The sequence below is a fragment of the Macadamia integrifolia genome, chromosome 6 (genome assembly GCF_013358625.1).
Source record: "Macadamia integrifolia cultivar HAES 741 chromosome 6, SCU_Mint_v3, whole genome shotgun sequence".
NCBI classification, from domain to species: Eukaryota; Viridiplantae; Streptophyta; class Magnoliopsida; order Proteales; family Proteaceae; genus Macadamia; species Macadamia integrifolia.
In genome coordinates, this window is record NC_056562.1 from 34510741 (window position 1) to 34531024 (window position 20284).

The window sequence follows — 20284 nt, forward strand, 5'->3', positions numbered from 1 at the left end:
AAACATTTGAGTCTCAGTTTTTGGGAGCAATTGTTGGTTATTCAGATTTGAGGGGTTGATTCTAGGGTTTTTAAGATCAGATTGCTGGATTTTCATATTTGAGGAGCCGTTTCGATGGTTTCTGAAACTGATTCAGCCTGATTCATATTTGAAATGAGCACCTGGCATTATTGTTGAACCAGAGCATATTCCACTATAAATAGACCAGGTAGTGCAAATGGCTACTAGCTGAGTTACGTGTAGGGTACCATCCCTAAACCCAACAGAATCTTGTCCCAGAAAGGCACCCCCACCCACCCCCTTCTTGGGGCTTTAAGTATGTGTTTGCACTTCCTCTAACCATCGGGATTTTACCAGGAAAGGTCACCACAAGCATAGAACACTTGAATCAACAATCTAAAAACAAAAGCTAAATGAAGTATGAATTGTTACAGACAATGGCAAATCAACTACTATGGAGATAATGGATGGTAAAGCCTTTTGAGGATTTAGATTTATAGATTAAGCACACGGAAAACCTTCTTCACTGGCTCCTTCTTGTGCTAGGCATTCTCAAATGTGTGCTGATCTTTCCTTTTTCATTAAACACCAATATACTTCAAAAGGAACCAAGTTCTCTAACATAGGGCATCCCTAAACAAAGTACTTGACATCCCAAGGGTTGTCCATTCCTTCTCAAAGAGCTGCAAGGAAAAAGGAAAAGATTTCCATTGCTAAAATGAGAACACATGAATGAGAAATGACTCGTAAACATCCTTGTCAAACCTAAAATACATATTCACCCTAGTTACCTATTGCTCCATCCTTGATAAATTTCATGGTTCATGCATTGATAACCTTTTGAGTTATGGTAGCTTGACAACCGGAGGATTGAACATTTCTTGCTTCCTGTGTCTTAAAGCAAAAAGAGCAGGGAAGATACAACAAAGCCAAGCCTCTCATTGTTTTCAAAACTTATTGTCAAACCTTAGTCTTAAAAGAACACACATCCTTTCACCCTCCCATGAGCTATAGTACATTTTTCACCCAAAAAAAAAAACATTTCACCAACAAAGGAATTGATGGACAAGATTGTAGAGCATGTGCAATGAAACAACCATAGCCTTCATTTCAGCTATTAATCTTCAATGCATATAAGCTAAAAGGCCGAGAAAGAAAACACCAAGTTTTCCAACCTCCTATAATGAAGTTCATGACGAAAAACCATCAATTCAGAAATGAAATGCATGATAACATGGATACACTTACATGTGGGGATAAAATGAATGAATTTTATTTTGAAAAAACTCAATTTTGTGCTGTCACAGTTCTCTCTGATCTGGTGCCAGCATATGTTCTCAAAACAACAAACACCAGGGGAAAAGAAATACGAAAACAGAAAAATCCAATAGTAAATAAATAAAACATACAGAGCAGATTATTAACAGCATGAGAAAATAAAGGTTTATAGGTAGAATGCCAGTAAATTAGGATTAATGAGCTATAAAATGAATCCTTCTTACCAAATGATAAGGAAATGCTACTGCATTGCACCTTTTGGTGTTGGGAGCAAGATGAGAAAGCAGGGAAAGAAAACAACTCTATCAATCAGACTAAATTTAGTCACCTTAGTGTATTGAAATGATTCTTTTGGAACACGAGTGAGATACATTATGGTTAACACCAAAGTAAAGCTTGTTAGTTATTATGATACAATAATGTGGAACTTGATATCAATTACAAAATGATTACTTATCTTGCCCTTCTTCTTTTAGAAGCATGATGTGTGGTTCCTTTGTGTAGTATACCAACACTTCCAATCAGGGAAGCACAGTCATTCATCCTTCCAATGACAAGGACTTCAAGGACTCTCAAAATTAAGTGAACTTGGTCAACTTTATCCGTTTTCTTTTAAAAACAGGATGTATGGTTCCATTGAGTGAATCTAGTCTATCAATCATAGAAACACACTCGTTCATCCTCTTCAAAATGATGGGCATAGCAGAGACATTACTACAAATCTTGAGATTTAGCGACCATATTTTCTCCTTGATCTCAGGATCCTCCTGTGGTAGTAATGCAGCTTTAGTTGACCCAATATGTTCACCTCCATCTGCAAAGTTTCGAGATGGTCAACAACTCAAAGATACATTAGATGGAATAAAAAGGAATATTTTTTTGGAGGGGGAGGGGGTAATGAGAAGGAATGAAATTTCAAAACAGAGAAGGATGTATTGAAATGGAATCTATAAAGTAATACTGTCCAAGAAGAAACCTCAAGTACCAAAGTACAGTCATAGTGGCCTAGCTGGGAAGGAGGCACTCTATGTTTTCTGAATGCATTACTGTAAATTGTACAAACAACATGTGTTCAATTCAAGCTAACCAATGAACCGGAAAAATAAAAACCAGCAGCTCACCACTAAGAGTTCCAAGATGCAGCAATGCTTTCACAGGCTCACAGCGACCTAGCTAGGAAGTTTGAACTTCCAGAGGAACCATGGAACAGTGAAGTTACTGATGTCACTAAAATTGAAAATGGAATGTTACACGGCAAGCCTTTTTTATTGGGCATTCTTCAGGAGGATTAGGAGCAGTGATTATTAGCTAGATTCATCTTTGTTAAAAAAAAAAAAAAAAAAAATGATGATGAAAACACACAACCTCTTTTTGAAGAATTGTAAGTTCATATAGTAGATTTCAATCGCAGAAGTTAGTAAACCTTAGCGAATGAGAAAAATTATATATAGAACAGTGAAGAAAGAGAGCGCGGCAGCAACTGGCAAGTATAAACAATGGCAGATTTGCCTGGAAGTATAGATGATAAAGTTAAATTTCCAAGCATTATAAAGAGCAGCAAATTACAACGAAAATCGACGATTAAATTATGAATAAAACTTGAAACCCTAGAAACGAACCTGTGACACCATCTCCGGCGATTCCAGGCAGAGCCGTGGAACCTATATTTGGAAGAAGAGGTCTCTGAGCAGCAAGGACATAAGCAAAGGTTTTCTTGAACTGATCCGGAAGCGTGGTCCGGTAATGGCGGATTGTTTGAGCCGTCTGCTTCACTTGGATCTCCAGCGTCTCTACTTCTTCGAGTTCGTTGCCTTCTCCTCTATCTTTGGAGGTTCCAGTTTCAAGCGGTCGAGAGACTCGAGACTCGTCCGCCATTGTTTTTTGTTTGTTAGGGCTCTTTCAAATTTGAAATTCTATTTTATTTCCCTCTCTCTCGGCCCCACGGAATCGGTTTAAGAAGCCTAGAATCGGCCATTTGATCTGAAAACTCACTGATCCTAGGGATTCTTGACGTGAATCGGTTGGAATTGGGAATCCCTATCAATTCCGATCCGAATCAAATGCATTGATCCGATTCCCAATTCTTGAAACCTTGCTTGGGACGAGCCTAGGCCATTAGCCAAACGGTGGTTGGGAACCATGGAAGTAAAGTGGCTCAACTTCAATAGCCCATGAGGAGGATATTTCTTACATCTCTGCAGCCTCCCTTTATCATTCGAACCATTTAGATAGGCAAGACTGGAATTATTGTAAAATTTAATGATATATCTTATCCAAATGGTTTTTTTTTTTTTTTTGACTTACAATGGGTATTCAAGTCGAACTGGCCCAGTAAATCCATACGGACCCCACAACCACATGGACTGAGTCATACTGAGGTTGAATGAAAATCATTCAACTTTCACTAAAAGCAATGAAGAACACTAAACACCCCCGTGTGAATGGCATGATTAAATGGTGATGTGCTTATGTTCATAAAATTTTGAAGTTATCTAATAGTTCCGTATAATTTTAACCTTATGATTGGATGTAGGACCGAGTCAACCGACATTCTATGAATATTGCAATCCACCAATTTTAGTAACCCACTCCCTTTAGAAAAACTATGAACATGTAAAAGAGATTATGGCTCATCTCATTCCAAGTAAAGGGTAATGAAATCATTTTGAAAAGAAAAATAAAAAATTGTAAATTTGTAACCATAGTTATGTGATCTATCTAACTTTATCTAACTTGAGAAATGTCTGCAAAAAAATAAAATTTTTGTCTGAGCCCAGGTTCGAACTGGGGACCTCTAGTGTGTGAGACTAGCGTGATAACCAACTACACCACCCAGACAAATTGAGATGAGGCCCTCAAATTTACATCCATCTTCTAAGATAAAGAAGCACTTTTTAAACTTGAGGATAGGGTCTATTCACTCGAGAGTTCTGTCCAGCCGTCTCGTGCAAAATAAAGTTGTGTTTGATATACCCTCTTAGAATAGATTTCGGGTCTAAAATGCATTCAAAAACCCAATTCTTTTTTGTTTTCTTGCTTGAGAATGTGTTCTGGATCTAGAATAAGTTTTTTTTTTTTTTTGGGTGAAATAGAATCTATTCTGATTATATATACCAAACACAGCCAAAAAATTTAGGTGCATTTTGACGCTCCATTTGGTAAGCATTCTTATTCTTAGAATTCCCATTTCCATTCAAGTAGAGAATGCATTTTCATTATAAATGCCACTTGGAACATGGTGTCTACAGTGCTATGAAACAAGATTCATCATAAGTAACAATTTTTCGGTGATTACTCACAATCGAGAAGGAAGATGGTCCAAAGTAATGCTTCATCTCGTCATTTCAACTCATCTGATTCGAAATTGACTCAATTTCCTCGTGGAAAAGCTGGCCCATTCGATCTACTATTCAGTTTTTGAAACTAAAGTGGGCGACAGCCCTAGTTTTAAAGGCTCTGAACTCCTTGAGAGAGATACCGCTCTGACATGATATATTTGAAACCACCACACTATGTGCTCTATTTCCGGATTTCCACCCTCCAAAGTGCATTTTTAGCTCTCTGTTTTTAAGTAGAATTCTTGGGCTATTATGTTTTTCTTATTCTTTCTACTTACAACTTTTTTTTGCACTCTTTAATCCCTTAACGGCTCAACCCAATCCCCTTGGTGAAAGAGGGTATCAAATATTCAATCCTAAAGTATGTGCTTTTAGCACTTATCTCAATCTCACCAAATCGACCCACGCCCTTTCTTGGCCGAGATCATGTAATAGGTTAGAGAGCTCATTCCAAAATAAGCAGCTTTCTCTAACACATTCTTGGTTGCGAGAACGAGAACGATGACACATACCAAACGACGTTTCTATTGTCTTAGAACATGTTCTCGACAATGCATACCAAATAGAGCCCGAGTGTTTTAGGCCAATAATCTCACATTCTCACCCTTGTTTTGAAGCAAACATGAGGATGAGAATGAATGAATGACTCATGCTGTGTTTGATATGTATTTCCGAAGGGAGAAGAAGATAGAGAAAATCAGGTTTCAGAATGAGTTCTAGACCCAGAATCTACTCCAAAAATGCATACCAAACACAGCCTTAATCAATGCCAAAAACTGTCTTCATCAGACCATCGCCCATTAGCGCGTTCCAAGCCATCACATAGCATGATTGGTCATATTGCTTCTACTACAGTTCCCCGGGTTCTTGGAAACTCCTCTCTCTTTAAACAATTTTCTAACAGTTTCCACATCATCCCACCTCCTTGCGGCTGCATATATATTAGACAAGAGAGTGTATCTCCCACTATGATCGGGCTCCAACTCGATAAGATGCTTTCCCAATTCTTCTCCAAGCTCTTCATTTCCATGTATTCTACATGCACTAAGAAGGGCACCCCATAAGGCAGCATGGGGCTTAACTGACAAGGAATCCACAAAATCCAAAGCTTCTTTGATTAGACCAGCTCTTCCAAGTAGATCAACCATGCAACCATAGTGCTCTAGCTGAGGTTCAATTTCATAGTCTTCAGTCATCAAATAAAAAATCCGACGACCCTCATCCACTAATCCAGAATGACTACACCCATGTAGCACAGTTAAGAATGTTACCCCATTTGGGGCAAGACCCACAATCTGCATCCGCCAGAAGAGGGACAATGCTTGCTTCCCACAGCCATTCATGGCCAAACCACCTATCATGGAGCTCCTTGACAACACATTCTTTACTGGCATCTCATTGAAGACTTTGAGAGCTTTCTCGGCACTTCCACACTTACAATACATATCCACCAGAGCTGTACCTAGGGTCACACTAAGCTCAAATCCCTGATCTTCTTTCTATATAAGAATGTAGCCACACACCCAGTTCCAATGCTCTAAGTTGTACACAGGCTGATACTGTGCTCACCAGTGCAGACTCATTTGGCCTTATTCCAAGTCCAACAACCATCTTTGTAAACAGCTCAAAAGCCTCATTCCACATACCACATTTTGCATATCCTGAAATCATTGCACTTCATGAGTCTACATTTCTTTCAGACATTTCATCAAACAATTGTCTTGCTTCATCATATTTTTCCATCTGTACATAGCCTACAATCATTGCAGTCCATGAAACTACATTTCTACATGGCATCCGATCGAAGAACTGGAGAGCCACATCAATATCCCCACAATTCGAGTACCCGGTAACCATTGTAGTCCAAGATATGACATTAACTATGCTGTTACGTTCTTCAAATAAACGACGAGCATAATCAAGTTCTCGGCAATTTGAATACATCCTGATGATCAAGTTATTTAAGACGAAAACATCATAATCGATCCCGAACTTTATAGCATGGTCATGGAGTTGTTGCCCTTCAAAGAAGAACGCCTTATTCGAACAAGATTGGAATAGAAAAGGGAAAGTGTAGTTATCCGGTGAGATACGATCAAGGAGCATCCGAATGTAGAGGTGAATGGATTCTAATGTGTCGAAGCTTTGGGAGAAGCCTCTGATCATGGAATTGTACATGAAAAGAGTAGGGTGTTCGACTTGGTCGAAGAGAGTTTGGGCGTAATGGAAGTCCCCAGAAATGGCAGCGAAAGCTAAGAGTCTGGCTGTGGTGAGGTCGTCATTGGCGAGACCGGAGATTATGATGTGGGCGTGAACCCTTTTTAGTTCGGAAATGTTGGCGAAAGCAGAAAGAGAAAGGAAGAGGCTTGGATGGTGGAGAAGAGCTAACTTTCTTGCGAGATAACCTGAAATCATGCTTGAAATATGAGTTTTGCATTGTAAGATCAAAAGACTGGTTGCAGTCTGAAGATTTCAGCAACAGACGAAGAGTGATCCGACAAAAGGGTCTGAAGTCTGAACCCTGAAGCGGAAGTGTGACAACCCTCTAAGAATGACAAAGGTTTTGCCTGGGTACATCGCCGGTATAACATAAACTATCGCCCATTATGTCTCCCTCTACGTCATTCAAAATGACTCCACCCCTGTTACGAAAACGATCATGATTCCGTAGATTTAAAATCAATTTTTTCTCTCTTTGATAGATTCTAAATACATGGACCAAAGATATACAAGAACATTCTCGTGAATTTAATCCGTTCACCTATTTACTCAAAAAAAGATGACTCCACCCCACCTTTATGATACCTCATCCCGCATCCCCATTTATGTTGTCCACTAATTTATAATACACTCAAAGGATTTCGTTACCCTTCTACCCAAACCAATTTTGGGAACAATTTTTTGTCACCATATTATAATTTAGAGATGAGGTTATGTATCCATCAGCTTTTTTAGAGCTAGGATTCAACCAATGTGAGAACTTGGATGGAAAGGGCAAAGGCCAAATCTGACTATACCAACAGCACACCCAACCCTCTACCTAACATTTACATTTATTATTAAAGAAAGTCTTCTCACTCTTAAAATTCAATCATCATTCTAGGTCCTAAAACATTTCCCCTCCCCCTCCCCCTTTATTGGATGAAGCTGATAATACTCTGTCCCCATTGCTTGATACGCTCTCCTTCCCATCCGAAAGCTGCGATCAAGGGACTCCCCTTCACGAAAGCTCGATACTGTTTTTTTCTTTCCTTTCTAACCATATATATTGGGTTTATCACATAGTAACTCAACATCCCCTGCACAGATATCAATTTTGAGCCCCAGTAAGAGTCATACACTATTAAAGGAACCAAGGAACGCCCAACATACATGAAGAGTATATCATTACATGTACAGGTTATTAATGATTGATATTTGAAGTTGAAAAATTTACCCAAAAAGAAAAAAACAATTTTGAAGTTGAAATTTGTCATATTTTACATTCCAAACCAATCTCTAGATATCCTGTTTTATCCTTCTTCCACATGGCAGAATGAGCGCCCAAGGTTTTTTTTCTTTTTTGGTAAGAATGAGTGCCCATGGTTGAATATGAAAATTTCTCCCTTCTGCCAAGGAAGCCAATATATATTGGGCATTTAAAGGCGTACTAAAACATAGGGTCAAGGTTCTTAAGCAAGTGGAATAGAAGAGTGCAACCAATGAGGTGCCAACAGAACAGTTTCAAACATAGGAGGGCAACAAGGACATTTCAAGTGAGAAGGAGAGAGATAGAGAGGGCAGATCAGATAACCTTTTCCTAAAATATAATATTTTCCTATTAACAAGATTGAAGATCCCAGTACTGAAGGAAAATGAGATACAATGCAATTGGAAGCTAGGCTTGCAATCTAAATCCATATGCTCTGCAATGAGATGATGTAACTGTTCAAGTGTTCAACAACTGTATACTGAAAAAGGAAGAAGCTAAGTTGTTATCACTTTAACCTCCCCATGTGCTTTCTCTCTTTCACTGCAGTAGTCCTTACGGCAAAGCACTGGCTAAGAAGCCACCTTGGAGTGCTTTCACCACCATCAAAGATAACTATCAGGCTATTGCCCATAAAAAATAGATCTTGTTTCTGAAGTACTTCATCAGTCTTCTTAGACAGTGGAGGGTAGTCCATATTTTCTCTGATAAGGAGCACTTAAGGCAAGAATATGTGGTGAAGTCAAAAATCTTGATAAACATTAAATCGTTATTTCTATACTAAGGTTCCTCTGATAAGGACAGAGCTGGAGGGGAATTTACAGTATAGGTTGAAACTGCTACAGGTACATCTATGCCGGTGGAAGATGCTGAAGAAAAAGTGGCTTAAACCTCTGGCAAACGAGATTTCTCGTTGAGGTTTTGCCTTGTCCCTTCCCATAGCTCTGTGAATTCCTTTTTCTGCAAAGAGAGGACAATAACAGGTCCCAGAGTAGATGGCACCTACACTCACATATGGTGGAAGAAAAAATTTCAGTTCAAGAGGTCAAAGTACAATGCTTCTTTAAAGGCAAAAGGAAACATTCTGGAAACATTTGGTTTCCAATAGAAATTGATAGCATCAATAGGTGGGAGTAAAATTGATCTAATTAATTCAAATCCCTTCTCTACCATTTTCAAATAGATGGCATATAACCTGCCATATAGAGCTCACGCACAACAAAAATAACCTAGAGAAAAATGGAGCTGTGCCACACTATTGGCTCTCATATAACTGGCAAAAATCATGCACGGTCACCTATTACCATACAAGTATGTAACAGTTACTGCACAGGATCCACTAAGGTTAGTCATTTGGTTGCGACTTGGTCCATAATATCTCAAATGTCAAAGGTATTAGATGATTCTAGTCAACATATGCTTCATCCCAAACTGTAATTAGTATTAGAGAAAATTAATGCAATAATTCATTAGTTGAAGGGAAAGCTTCTTATTTTGGGACTCCTCATCAAAAATGTCCAACCAACTATTTATCAAGAAAGAGGATACCAAAATCAATTACAAGCTTTGAATTAGGGGCATATATAGCTATTTGATGGATCGCAGCTGACGACAACCTTCAAGTTATAAAAAATAATCAGAAACGGATACAAGATGCAGAACACTAAAAGACAGGATGGACTGTTGGATGGGACCATTATTACAACATGGACACATCTATAAACTTACCAAAATAAAGACAAGGACGCACCAGGAAATGAAGTTCAAAAGAACAGAACGGGAAAAATGTTAAAGTACGAGTTGCAGTTTTACATACGATTGCAAATGCCTAAACAGGCAATTTTCATACATTAATCATTATAATGTTGCTCTTAAGAAAAGAAAATGACTCCAGTGTCTCTCCCAAGATGGTAGAATCAAGACCCAGTTGAGTCCTTTCAACATCAAATGTTCTGAAATGCCCAAACAGACCTTCATTCGGGTACCAAAAAAGAAAGCGTTTCTTCCTGGTCCACTAGTTTGTGTGAAATAAACAGTTATCACAGCTCATTTTCTCTCTCTCTATATATATATAGAAGTAGAATATATCAAACCTAATATGGAATCACAAACTAATAAGATACTACTGAATACAATAATAAGATATCAATTTCCTTTAGATTAGACTTTACTATTTTGTCCTAACACATAAATTATTACTAATACTAATCTTCCAAAATCCTGCAATTTCTAGCATTTAGTACAAAGCATGTCCAGTCTTAAATTATAACATGCCTGATGTACTTGTTCAATTCTATCCCTATTCTTAAAATGAAATATAGGGATACACATTTGATGGTGGAGTCAAAATATGACAATAAGAAAATCAAGTCCATCACATTCCTATAGACAGAAAATGCTACAATAGAGCATATTAAAAGAGTATGGAAAAGGGCTGGGTATGCTGCCTGTATACCGTAAGCTAGCACCCACTGTGTCTCTCTCTTCTTCCCCCCTTTTGAAACAACCCCCTACCCTCTTGTATGATGGCGCTGTCCGCTAGCTTACCGTATACCTGCGGCACACCTATCCCTCTCCCTTTATATCAAAAACCCTGATATTACAAGTGGTAAAAACAGCTCAAAAAGTTTCTGGGACCAGTTCTGGGACGAATAACTGATGAAGCATAAAACATCCTACTTAGATATGGTATACATGATGCTCTTTTTCTAGTAAAGGGTTGCAATATCAATATAAACGTACCAGATACAGAAGGGCTGGTTGGGGTGATTGAGTCAAGATCCCAGCCGCTAAAGCAGCTACAAGTCCAATGGCATATCCAGGAAGTGCATACCATATGTATTTGTGTCCTTTTGGGGAAGATATATCTAACATGCCTGCCGAATCCCTGCTCTTCTGATGATCAAAACAGAGCACCAATGCAAGAAGCATGGCAGGGATAGCCTGTGAAACCAACATCAAACCATAACTAATTGAGTAATCCAAGAAGTAACATGATGAAGGCAGAAATGTCAATGTTGGAGGTCAAATATGAGATTTATCTCTCCAACATAAGATTATGATAAATAGAGAAAAAAAAATCCTTATGCTCACAATATACTACATAATAATAAAATTGTTGACTGGTGAGGGGAAAAGGAAAAGAAAAAGAAAAAATTTCACTAAAATACATTTCCAATTTATTGGAAGCCAATAATTATATTACAATGCAAAACAATGATGAGAGAGATGTGCATAGAGAAGAAACTATCCCATGAATTAACACGTGTAAAAGTTACATAGGAGAAGATACACAAATTCTAAAACCTCATAGCCAACATGCACAAGGGAGAAATATATTACAGAAAAAATAATTTTAAAATAACAATTAAGATTGTTCATTCAATTGACCACCTCAGACATTAAAAGGCAGGTGCCATCAATCAACAGTGATGACAATTAAGATTGTTCATTCAATTGACCACCTCAGACATCAAAAGGTAGTTTAACCAATGGCATGACAAAAATAGATATATGCTACAATTGGTTGGATTAAGTGAAATTCAGAATAACCTAAGTAATAGAGAAGACCGATCAGCAGGACTATCCTTCCCTTGTCTAGAGAATGGATCTAGATTGACATGACATTTGGCGGGTCTACCATTTGTGACACTGTCGGGAAGCTTGCCTTCAGTGCAACCATCAACTATATATGGATGGAGCGAAATCTCCGTAGATGGACTTCCAACTCTCGATCTTTAGATAAGATTTGGAAAGCCATTTACTTCGATGTTAGTTCCAATCTTGGCTGTCTTCGCCATCGTCCAGTTCACAATTTCCCAACGAACACGCTTATTGTTGTCTCCTGGGGCCCCCCTCCCTTTATTATCTCACCCCTGATGTTCCCCCTTCCTTTCTGTAGGGCCCTTTGCCCCTTGATGTTGCTTCCCTTCCTTTGAGGGCTTTCCCCTTTTGGTCCCCCCATCCTTTGTTTTTGCCCTCTTGTTAATGAATTATTTATTCATCCAAAAAAAAAAAAAAAAAAAAATAGAGAAGACCGACCAATCAACCCAACAACCAATACTAATTGTTAACCATACAAAATGATGTGGAGCACGGTTCAAAATAGCCTATTTGGTTCGCCATGGGCTCACCCGTTTCAACAAAAAGTCAAGTAATAGAAGGGAATGACAAACTAATAATAAACCATATTTTTCAAGGGTTATTAGGGAAGTTAAAGAGGAAAGGATATGACAGGTTTTGATTTACCGAGCAGGAGTAAACTAGGAACTAAAGTTGAGACAAGGACGCGAGGGACTCAGGGGTAAAGGGAGGGGGAAACTTCCAACTCAGCAAATACGGAATTAAAAACCAATAAAGCGTGGAGTCTTCTTCAACCTCATGAAAGGAAGAAGAAAACCAGCGAAGGAAAAGTTCTAGTTTGATGGAAAGATTTCCCTCACGAGAGATCCAATCACCCAATCAAGCTGGAATCTTGGTGCTTGAATCGGAACTATGGGACCTTTAAAAATCAGGTATTAACCAACCCAAACATCTGTTCTAATATCAGAATAGGACCTGTGAAGTTGTCGCTGGCGGTAAATAACCAAGTTCAGATCTGAACTCAGTGTATACTCACAACAGAGGTCATGTTGAGACCTGAGTTTTCTAGGGCTTGAGTCGCCCTAGAGTGATGATCCGATGCCCAAAATATAAGGGGGAAATAGGAGATGAGAAAGATCAGTTCCCTATTGTGAATGGCTGTTAGGTCACTCAGGGTAACGATATCAATAGTAGTAAAATAGAAGCAAAAGGGAAAATAAAAGAAGAAAGATAAGACAGCTATCGAGTGCTTGTTCCAATTAATTCTGTCCAAGGACTAGCTATCGAGCTTGCCTATTTGAGAGGATATTGAACAACAGTTAAGGGAGAGGATAATTCCCAGATCTCATGGCTCCCATGGCGCTTTGTGCTTTACTCTGTGAGAGAGTGTGGTTAGATGCCATTGGTGAGAGACCAAAGATAGGGTGAGAGGCCTAAGTCTAAGAGAGACTACCCTATCTTCTTCCCCATTCTTCTCCCTTCATCGAGTTTCTTCTGTTATTGTGTTCCAGTAACACAATAACAGAAAAATAGAAACTTAAGAAATCGATTTTATCTTCTCCCTTAACTGTTAGGAAATAGATGAAAGGAAAAGAATGGGGAAGAAGATAGGGTAGTCCAGCCTGGCCAGCCAGCATAGGCCCAAGTCTTTATGGACCAGGGTTGGGCCCAATACTAAATGTTATTGAGTCTTTGCCTGGAAGTTATTATGTAGTGGTTTAGTTATTACCTATTAGATAGTTTCTATTTTGGTGTTCAATCTAGAAGGTTGGATCTTATAAAGCCTTATTACTTTCTATTATTGTTGGTTGTTTCTATTTTGTTACTACCTGTAGGGTAGTAGATAGATATTATTCTGTTACTACATGTTAGTTACTAATTTGGCAATCTCTATAAGGCTTGTATTTTATACTATTGACTACAAAGAGGAGAGGGCAGTAGTAGCCAGCGATTTTGGAAAATTACCTCCAGCTATGTGCTGTTCTTATGTTAAACAGGAAATCTGTGGAATGCAGAAAACCCTAGTGAGATTCTAGTGGTGCTGGTGAGAGGCCAGCAGTGCGTTAGTGAGATGCCCTTGTTATACCTTCTTCTACTTTCTTCTCTTCAAATATGTTCTGCGCATTCAAGTCAGTGCTGTGATTTGTTTTCATTGATATATTATTGTTTCAAGCTTGGATGACTATACAAAATTCTGTCGTGCGTATTCTCAAACTTTAAGCTGAGTTTGTGTGGGCTATCTTGGTGGAGTTATATCACTATTTTAAAGGAGATATCAGCATCTCATAATAAGCTACTGTTGAAGGTAAGACAGCCCTGTGATGGGTCTTGGTTGCTAATTTTTATGCTTGATTTGAGAGCTTCCAGCAGTTGGATGGAGTAGATGTTTTGAAATCATGTTCTAGCTATTGAATGGTGAAATCAATCCTAATTTGGTAATGTTTTGTTTTGTGGATTGGAAGTTACAGCATAGTTGCAAAATCTAGAACTTGAGTTCCTATTTTGGTTCACCCACTCATATATTTGAATCCAACCGTTGGATTGATACGAGATTTTGGGAAGGTGTTCCCTATACCAACCCTATTATTCATTCAATTTTGAGGATGATTCAATTTATTGATTGGTTGTTATAGGTTTACTCTTAAAATCTTATTCTGGCATTTGTTTATGTCCTATGATTCTGCCTGTTGGGTACGAATCTGAAACCTTCTTCAAGGATGCCTTGAATCCATCACCAATTCCCAACTCACCCCAATTTTCTATTCTGGCTAATGAATTGAATACATAAACCTTATAATCTCTACAGTGAAACAGGGGGGAAAAACAGTAACTATGGGAAAAACCCAAAGGCTAATGCACCTTCCCTTAAAAGTGTCGGGACTGCAATGGATACTATAGGAAAGAATGTGTATTTTTTTTTTTTGGGGGGGGGGTGTAGTAGGAAATAATGAGTATAAGCAGTTAAACAATGCTGCCTATCAGCCGATAAATGGTGGGAGAGGATTTCAAGTGTTTGTGTTCTATCATTAATTCTTCAATAGTAAGATGGAACTTCGGCCCAAAGATAAATAACTGGAAGATTAAAAAAATATTAATTTCCCATTTTTCTTGGCATATATAATATTCTTTGAAGGTCCTAAATTGGATTTGGTAGCCAGAAATTTCCAACGGAAAATAAATTTCCTAGGATAATGCAGCAATGCTAATGTACGCAAATTCAGTTGACAAATAGAATATCCTTGGTAGGTACTAAAGGGACGGCCAGAATAAATTCTGAAATTGGGTATTCTCCAATTAAGCTTCCATGTCGCAGCAGTCATTCCAAAAAACTAAAAAGGCTCCACCAAAAGAAATGAAAAAAATTCAACGTGACAACCAAAATCCATGACCAAGGAGAGCACTAATCGCGTAGAGATTTAGGCATACAATATGCAGTGGTAGATGGAAACCCAGACAGATACTCCTCACAACAATGTATAAGGGTAAAGCTACTAAATTTTACTGTTGTCAAAGAGCAAGTTCTATTTGTCCACAAAAATATCATCACCAACTCTTGTGTGGTATAGAAGCTTGTTTATGGCAGTGTCCATTGCAGAAGCAATGAAGCATAAGTATGCCAACATAAGTCATGATAACCAATGGTTGGCTTCTAATCAATTGTCTTACATACAGGGCAATCAGTGCTAAAACACAGATGACATCCATCTAAAGGAATTCGTTTGTTTATACTCTGCACCTCAGATAAAGGAGAAAGGGCTAAATCCACAACGCAGAGATTATGTAAGAAAGCTTCATTGTACAATCAACATCCATTTAAAACACACTTAGAAACTACAAGAATGCCCCAACTGAGATAAATCAAAATGATCGAGAACTGAACCAAGCTTCAACAACCCCCAAGTCCCCCCCTCCCCCAGAAGAAAAAAACTGAAGGCCAGTTGATGGCATTTAAGGCAATTTTCTTCAAATAGGAAAGAACATGTCATGGAGAACAGAAAGAAATTATAGGTTGAGCTTTGAAGCAATTCCAAATGGATGATCAGTTACCATGACATCATCAAATCCTCAAAATAGACAATTACAATCATCCATGGGCATGTAATGAGAACAGTTAAATTTCTTAGGACGGCATCATTTTGACTTACGAAATCATATCTTGTCAATTGAAACAGTCATTAAAGATAGATTAACATGATGTAATCATCCTAAGAGAAAATAATTTAGAATCTATTGTTCTTCGCATTTATTGCTCCATGTTAGTGAATAAACCATTCATGGATAAAATAGAACTAAATTCCAGCAACCACCAAATTGCTACAGTAATAAATTATGACATCATCTGCAAAGCCTGCTAGAATCAGACTAAATCATTTAAGAAAGTAGAATTCCGTACCATATCGCCAAGCCCAAGCATAATGAAGTCTGTTGGGTTAGCTCCAGGAATCATTCCACCCAACAAATTTCTAGGAAAGACAATCTTTACGGGTAACTCCAGTTTCTTAGTTATCAGTTGCAGCCCTGGAAGGCTCAGAGTATTCGCAACTGTGTGAACAGGATTAGATGCTTGCTGTGTGGCAACAGAGACCATGACATTTTCACCAAATAATCTCTCTGAAAAGAAAACCCAGAATATATCGTACACAAACAAGCAAACAAGAAGCAGTGCACAGATTTTGATGTTTGGAAGGCGAACATGGCTAACAAATGCAATACAAATTGAAATTCCCAACAAGTTGTTCAACAGCCAATGCCCAGAAACAAGCCAGGCTACAACGATCCCTGTGCACACTAATAAAAGCATCCCCTGATATCGAGTGAATGGCTTCGAACAGCAACGCAACACAAAAGGGTCCACCAGGCCGAATTGTACCTTAAAATATGTGACATAGGGAGACAGACAGAAGAAGAGGGAAGAGGCAGATGCCGCGGCTGTGAAGGCAGTGAGTAGCTGCGATACAGAGGAGAAGAGATAGAACATAAGCAGTAGGCTACAAGAGCTCATTACTGGGATCATAAGCGCATGGGAACTATCTAATGTGATGGATGCCTCCGAAAAATCCCGGTTTCGCTCCATTTCTTTCCCATAATTTAGAGCTTGAAGTGCCGATCCAAAGGTCACTGCTACTGCTGTCAGTATTAGAGTGAGTGGAGCAGGCTCCAGCAAAGATACGAGCTTCCATAACGGCTCCATTACTAAATATGTAAAAAAAATTCTTTAAATCTTTTCCCACTTAGTCCTTTTGCGACAAAATTAACATGCCCGGAAGAACAGAACCCTAAAGATGCCGTGTATCTGCTACCATGACTGCAGTCTTTCTCCAACGGAAACTTGACTGGAGAAATTCATGCAACCTGGAACATAACCACCACAAAATGAGGTAAAAATGCAAGCCAAGTGACCTTAACCACCTGGAAAGAAACTACGGCGCAGTTCTATATCAACCAGTCAGGAACAAATGAAATCTAAAGCTTACACAGAAGTCCCCAATATGAACTGATAGCTTCGAAAACGCTAGAATTTCACAACTGAATCTGAGATCAAATTTCTAAAAGAAAAGGGGAAACTACTTTTTACCACTTCAGGCGATCTAGATAACCAAATCCGAGACGAAAAAAGAACGAATCTTCAAAGAAAGATGTTTCGGAAAAAGTAAATTGGTAATCAAGAACAAGAACGAGCGATTAGACAGTCTATTGGACCGAGTAAAAGCAAGATCGGCAGTGTCAACTAAAGAAATCAATTAATATGAATTTAGAGTCCAAATAAATGAACAAGAAAGACGATGAGATTGAGATTCAGAGAAACAAGAGTTCATGTTTCTGTAAACACAAACTAAAGTGGGGCTTTGGAATGACTTACCTTGGACTAGGAAGTGTTTCTTCCAAGAGGATCTCCTTGAGCGGAGACGCCGGAGGTGGAAAGTGTTTACACAGGTAAGCTCACCTCATTACCCCTCTGCATTAACGAAATAACAACAATGGCATCGGCCCTTTAGAATGAGGAAAGGTCCGCAAGGACAACAAGCAGAGCATGCAAGGTCAGTTTCCATTTGCATTCTCGAGAGCATAAAGTGGATTTAATTATTGGACCCAGTTTTATGCGCGGCCCTGTAATTAAAGAAGGTACAAACTTGCCGTGCATAACCTTTTGTGTTAATTATTGTTTATATAATAAAACGTTGGTGTTAATTATTTAATATTATCTCAAACAGACACACACTCCCCCGCAAGAATGCCTCCCCAAGGGGTGTCAACCGATCATTTTGATCTTGAGTTGAATCCGTCCTTACCACTTTTAAGTTTGTCGGTTTGAGCATGAACATGTTTCTATTTAATTGAATGATCGAATTCAAGATAATTGGGTTAATCATGCCTTAAACCAGTTAATTGGCTAATCAGGCCATAAACAGTAGGTCCATATTATTCAAATAGTCCAACAATGGCTCTTGCCTTGCATTCGAGAAGTCTGATTATTAATTGATTAGCGCTTGAGCTCGATACGTTTAATAATTGATATGGCTTGTCTTGAGGTCTAACATAACGACTCAGTTGGGGCCTACTATTATGAGTTTATTTTTGACACCCCTAGCTTTCCCTCTCCACCCAATTTGAGTATGAACCCAAATTGATATGGACAAAGTTTTCCTGAACCACTCCATAAAGGAAGAGAGGGTCCTAATGTGACCCTTGCCTCCCCCATATATTTCTCTCATATTGTACGATGTTGATGGATCACGATGAGTTTATGATCGTTCACCATGGTATGAGGAAAACTCGATCCAATTGATATTTTTAGAATGTCGCATTCTTTTGTTACATGGATATCAAAGTTGGTTTATATTGAATATCGACCACCTAGGTTTATCTTTTCTAATCATTTGGCCAATATCTCTAGAAAGAGTTTGGTCACCCAGAAAAATTGAATCAGTAGTTGAACCACATGCTAAGTTTGCCAACCAATCTACCACTCTATTACTTTATCAAAAAGAGAAAGATATTCAATTGATGGCATCATATGAATATTAAATTTAAATATGGGTAGGGGTGCCAATCGATCGGGCCTAACCGGGTTTGGAGGTGTGAAATCCCTGCACCATGAACGCCTGTTTACTTAAACGGGCCTAGGTTTGAGGGGCATGGTACGGTTTGTAATCTGGGCCGATCGGTGTTGGGCTTTAATCGGGTTGCCTTAAACGGACCTTAAATGGGCTACAGACCTCCTTAAGTCTAAACAGGCTCTAAACGGGCTCCCCCCTAAAATAATTTTTTAAGTGGATTGAATGTCCATAAATCTTCCATTTGAACATAGTAAAGGCCACCGAAAAATTCTCTACAGTTAATCATATATGAGATCATGATTGTTTATCAAAAAAAAAAAAAAAAAAAGGAAGAAGAAAATTATGACAAGTACCAAAGTGATTGTTCTCCCCAATAATTGTCTGTCATTCATTCAATCCCTATTAAAACATCTCAAAATACCTTATTTTATTTGATTACAAAATTGGATGTAATACCATGTTCAACATCATCTATCATAGATTTTTTACTATAAAGTTTTTACTATTCTTTTGTATTAGTAATGGTAAAATAAGTATTTAGGCAGTTTTAAGGGGGTTGGGTCGGTCGAGCTAAATAGCTCAGTTCAAGCAGACTTCTTAAACGAATCGGTCAATCGGGCACCCGACAAGCTAATAGTTTGCACCATAAACAGGCCGATTCATATTGGGCCTTAAGTGAATCGGGTTTGATTGGGCTACCAATGCGGGCTCAGGATTGATACCCCTAAATATGGGTATTAAAATTTATTTATTTTATTATTAATTTTTCCTTTGGGTGCAAGATATTAAGCCCCACTACAGATCATACAAGGCCCATTGAGAGGCCATACAAAGACCCACGAGGGCTCAATGGACCACATTTATTCAACCTATTATTACCACTACTATAATATGCCGTGTGGTGACCCTTGGACTTATGCTGGACACTTCACAAGCCAGCAGTTGACTACTGCCACTCAAGCCCCCATTATTATAATGGCTGCGTCCGGTTACAACGATATGATACCGATTTGGTATCGGTACAAGTTAGTTGTATCGGTACTTGAAAAACGGGGTTTTTGACTATTTAACCCATAATCCATTATGTTTCACCAATATCGTGGCTAACGATATGGATAGAGATATTGATACCAATACTTCAAATCATAATCCAAACATAGCTTAGCCCTCGAGATATCACTTTATCGGATCCGGCTTCTCTTCTTAAAGTTCATTGCCCAAATCGATTCATAGATATCTAAATGAGCGACACATGGTGAGATGATGATTCAACAATTTGAGAAATATACAAAAAACAAGATATCGAATTTTTTTTTGAAAAACTAAAGTTGCCTTTGGTAATATTCTTGATAATGAAAAAATAGAATAAAACGTTTGGTGTATTTATGACGTATTTTTTGTGTTAACAAAAGGTAAAAAAAAAAAAAAAAGAGATGTTAAAAAACGAGAATGGAACGACTAGTTTCATTCAAGCAGCCAAAACGTTGGATCATGCCTCACCATGTATCTCTTACGATATAGTCGCTGAGAGGTGGTACCGGAACCAGCTTTATCCAATT

The 20284-nt window shown here is 38.4% G+C and overlaps 4 protein-coding genes and 1 non-coding gene across 7 annotated transcripts; all 5 read right to left on the reverse strand.

Annotated features, from left to right (window-relative positions):
* Window positions 1-1585: 1585 nt before the first annotated feature.
* Window positions 1586-3349, reverse strand: LOC122082324. Of its 2 annotated transcripts, none has more exons than XM_042649808.1 (2): window positions 2898-3194; window positions 1586-2092 (listed from the first exon to the last, which is right to left on the reverse strand). In XM_042649808.1, the coding sequence occupies exons 1-2, from the start codon at window positions 3151-3153 to the stop codon at window positions 1857-1859; spliced, it is 492 nt and encodes a 163-aa protein (XP_042505742.1). In that variant the 5' UTR covers window positions 3154-3194; the 3' UTR covers window positions 1586-1856. The 2 variants fall into 2 exon arrangements, with proteins under 2 accessions (XP_042505742.1, XP_042505744.1); XM_042649810.1 differs by lacking the exon at window positions 1586-2092 and adding an exon at window positions 2101-2505 and having other exon boundaries at window positions 2898-3349.
* Window positions 3350-4042: 693 nt separating this feature from the next.
* TRNAV-CAC lies at window positions 4043-4116 on the reverse strand. Its single transcript has one exon. It is a non-coding gene; the product is annotated as a tRNA-Val (tRNA).
* Window positions 4117-5434: 1318 nt separating this feature from the next.
* On the reverse strand, window positions 5435-6287 carry LOC122082243 (pentatricopeptide repeat-containing protein At5g66520-like). The gene is made up of 2 exons (XM_042649709.1): window positions 6186-6287; window positions 5435-6115 (listed from the first exon to the last, which is right to left on the reverse strand). Exons 1-2 carry the CDS (start codon window positions 6285-6287, stop codon window positions 5435-5437), a joined length of 783 nt encoding a protein of 260 aa, XP_042505643.1.
* A 6-nt stretch (window positions 6288-6293) lies between these two features.
* Window positions 6294-7031, reverse strand: LOC122082244 (pentatricopeptide repeat-containing protein At5g06540-like). Its single transcript, XM_042649710.1, has one exon. It carries the CDS (start codon window positions 7029-7031, stop codon window positions 6294-6296), a length of 738 nt encoding a protein of 245 aa, XP_042505644.1.
* Window positions 7032-8410: 1379 nt separating this feature from the next.
* On the reverse strand, window positions 8411-17736 carry LOC122082306 (signal peptide peptidase-like 1). Of its 2 annotated transcripts, none has more exons than XM_042649764.1 (4): window positions 17528-17736; window positions 16061-17019; window positions 10828-11028; window positions 8411-9087 (listed from the first exon to the last, which is right to left on the reverse strand). In XM_042649764.1, exons 2-4 carry the CDS (start codon window positions 16856-16858, stop codon window positions 8971-8973), a joined length of 1116 nt encoding a protein of 371 aa, XP_042505698.1. In that variant the 5' UTR covers window positions 16859-17019; window positions 17528-17736; the 3' UTR covers window positions 8411-8970. The 2 variants fall into 2 exon arrangements, with proteins under 2 accessions (XP_042505698.1, XP_042505699.1); XM_042649765.1 differs by lacking the exon at window positions 17528-17736 and adding an exon at window positions 17142-17508.
* Between the last annotated feature and the right edge of the window lie 2548 nt (window positions 17737-20284).

Bases quoted from the DNA above. Each gene is read 5' to 3' on its own strand.
- LOC122082324 (XM_042649808.1), bottom strand. From the start codon at position 3,153: ATGGCGGACGAGTCTCGAGTCTCTCGACCGCTTGAAACTGGAACCTCC. The intron at 2,093-2,897 runs GTTCGTTTCTAG...GAAACTTTGCAG, and splicing joins CGCCGGAGATGGTGTCACAG to ATGGAGGTGAACATATTGGG.
- LOC122082243 (XM_042649709.1), bottom strand. From the start codon at position 6,287: ATGATTTCAGGATATGCAAAATGTGGTATGTGGAATGAGGCTTTTGAG. The intron at 6,116-6,185 runs GTGAGCACAGTA...ATTCTTATATAG, and splicing joins GGCCAAATGAGTCTGCACTG to AAAGAAGATCAGGGATTTGA.
- LOC122082244 (XM_042649710.1), bottom strand. From the start codon at position 7,031: ATGATTTCAGGTTATCTCGCAAGAAAGTTAGCTCTTCTCCACCATCCA.
- LOC122082306 (XM_042649764.1), bottom strand. From the start codon at position 16,858: ATGGAGCCGTTATGGAAGCTCGTATCTTTGCTGGAGCCTGCTCCACTC. The intron at 11,029-16,060 runs GTACGGAATTCT...TTGGTTTCACAG, and splicing joins TGCTTGGGCTTGGCGATATG to GCTATCCCTGCCATGCTTCT. The intron at 9,088-10,827 runs GTACGTTTATAT...ATGTGAGTGTAG, and splicing joins AACCAGCCCTTCTGTATCTG to GTGCCATCTACTCTGGGACC.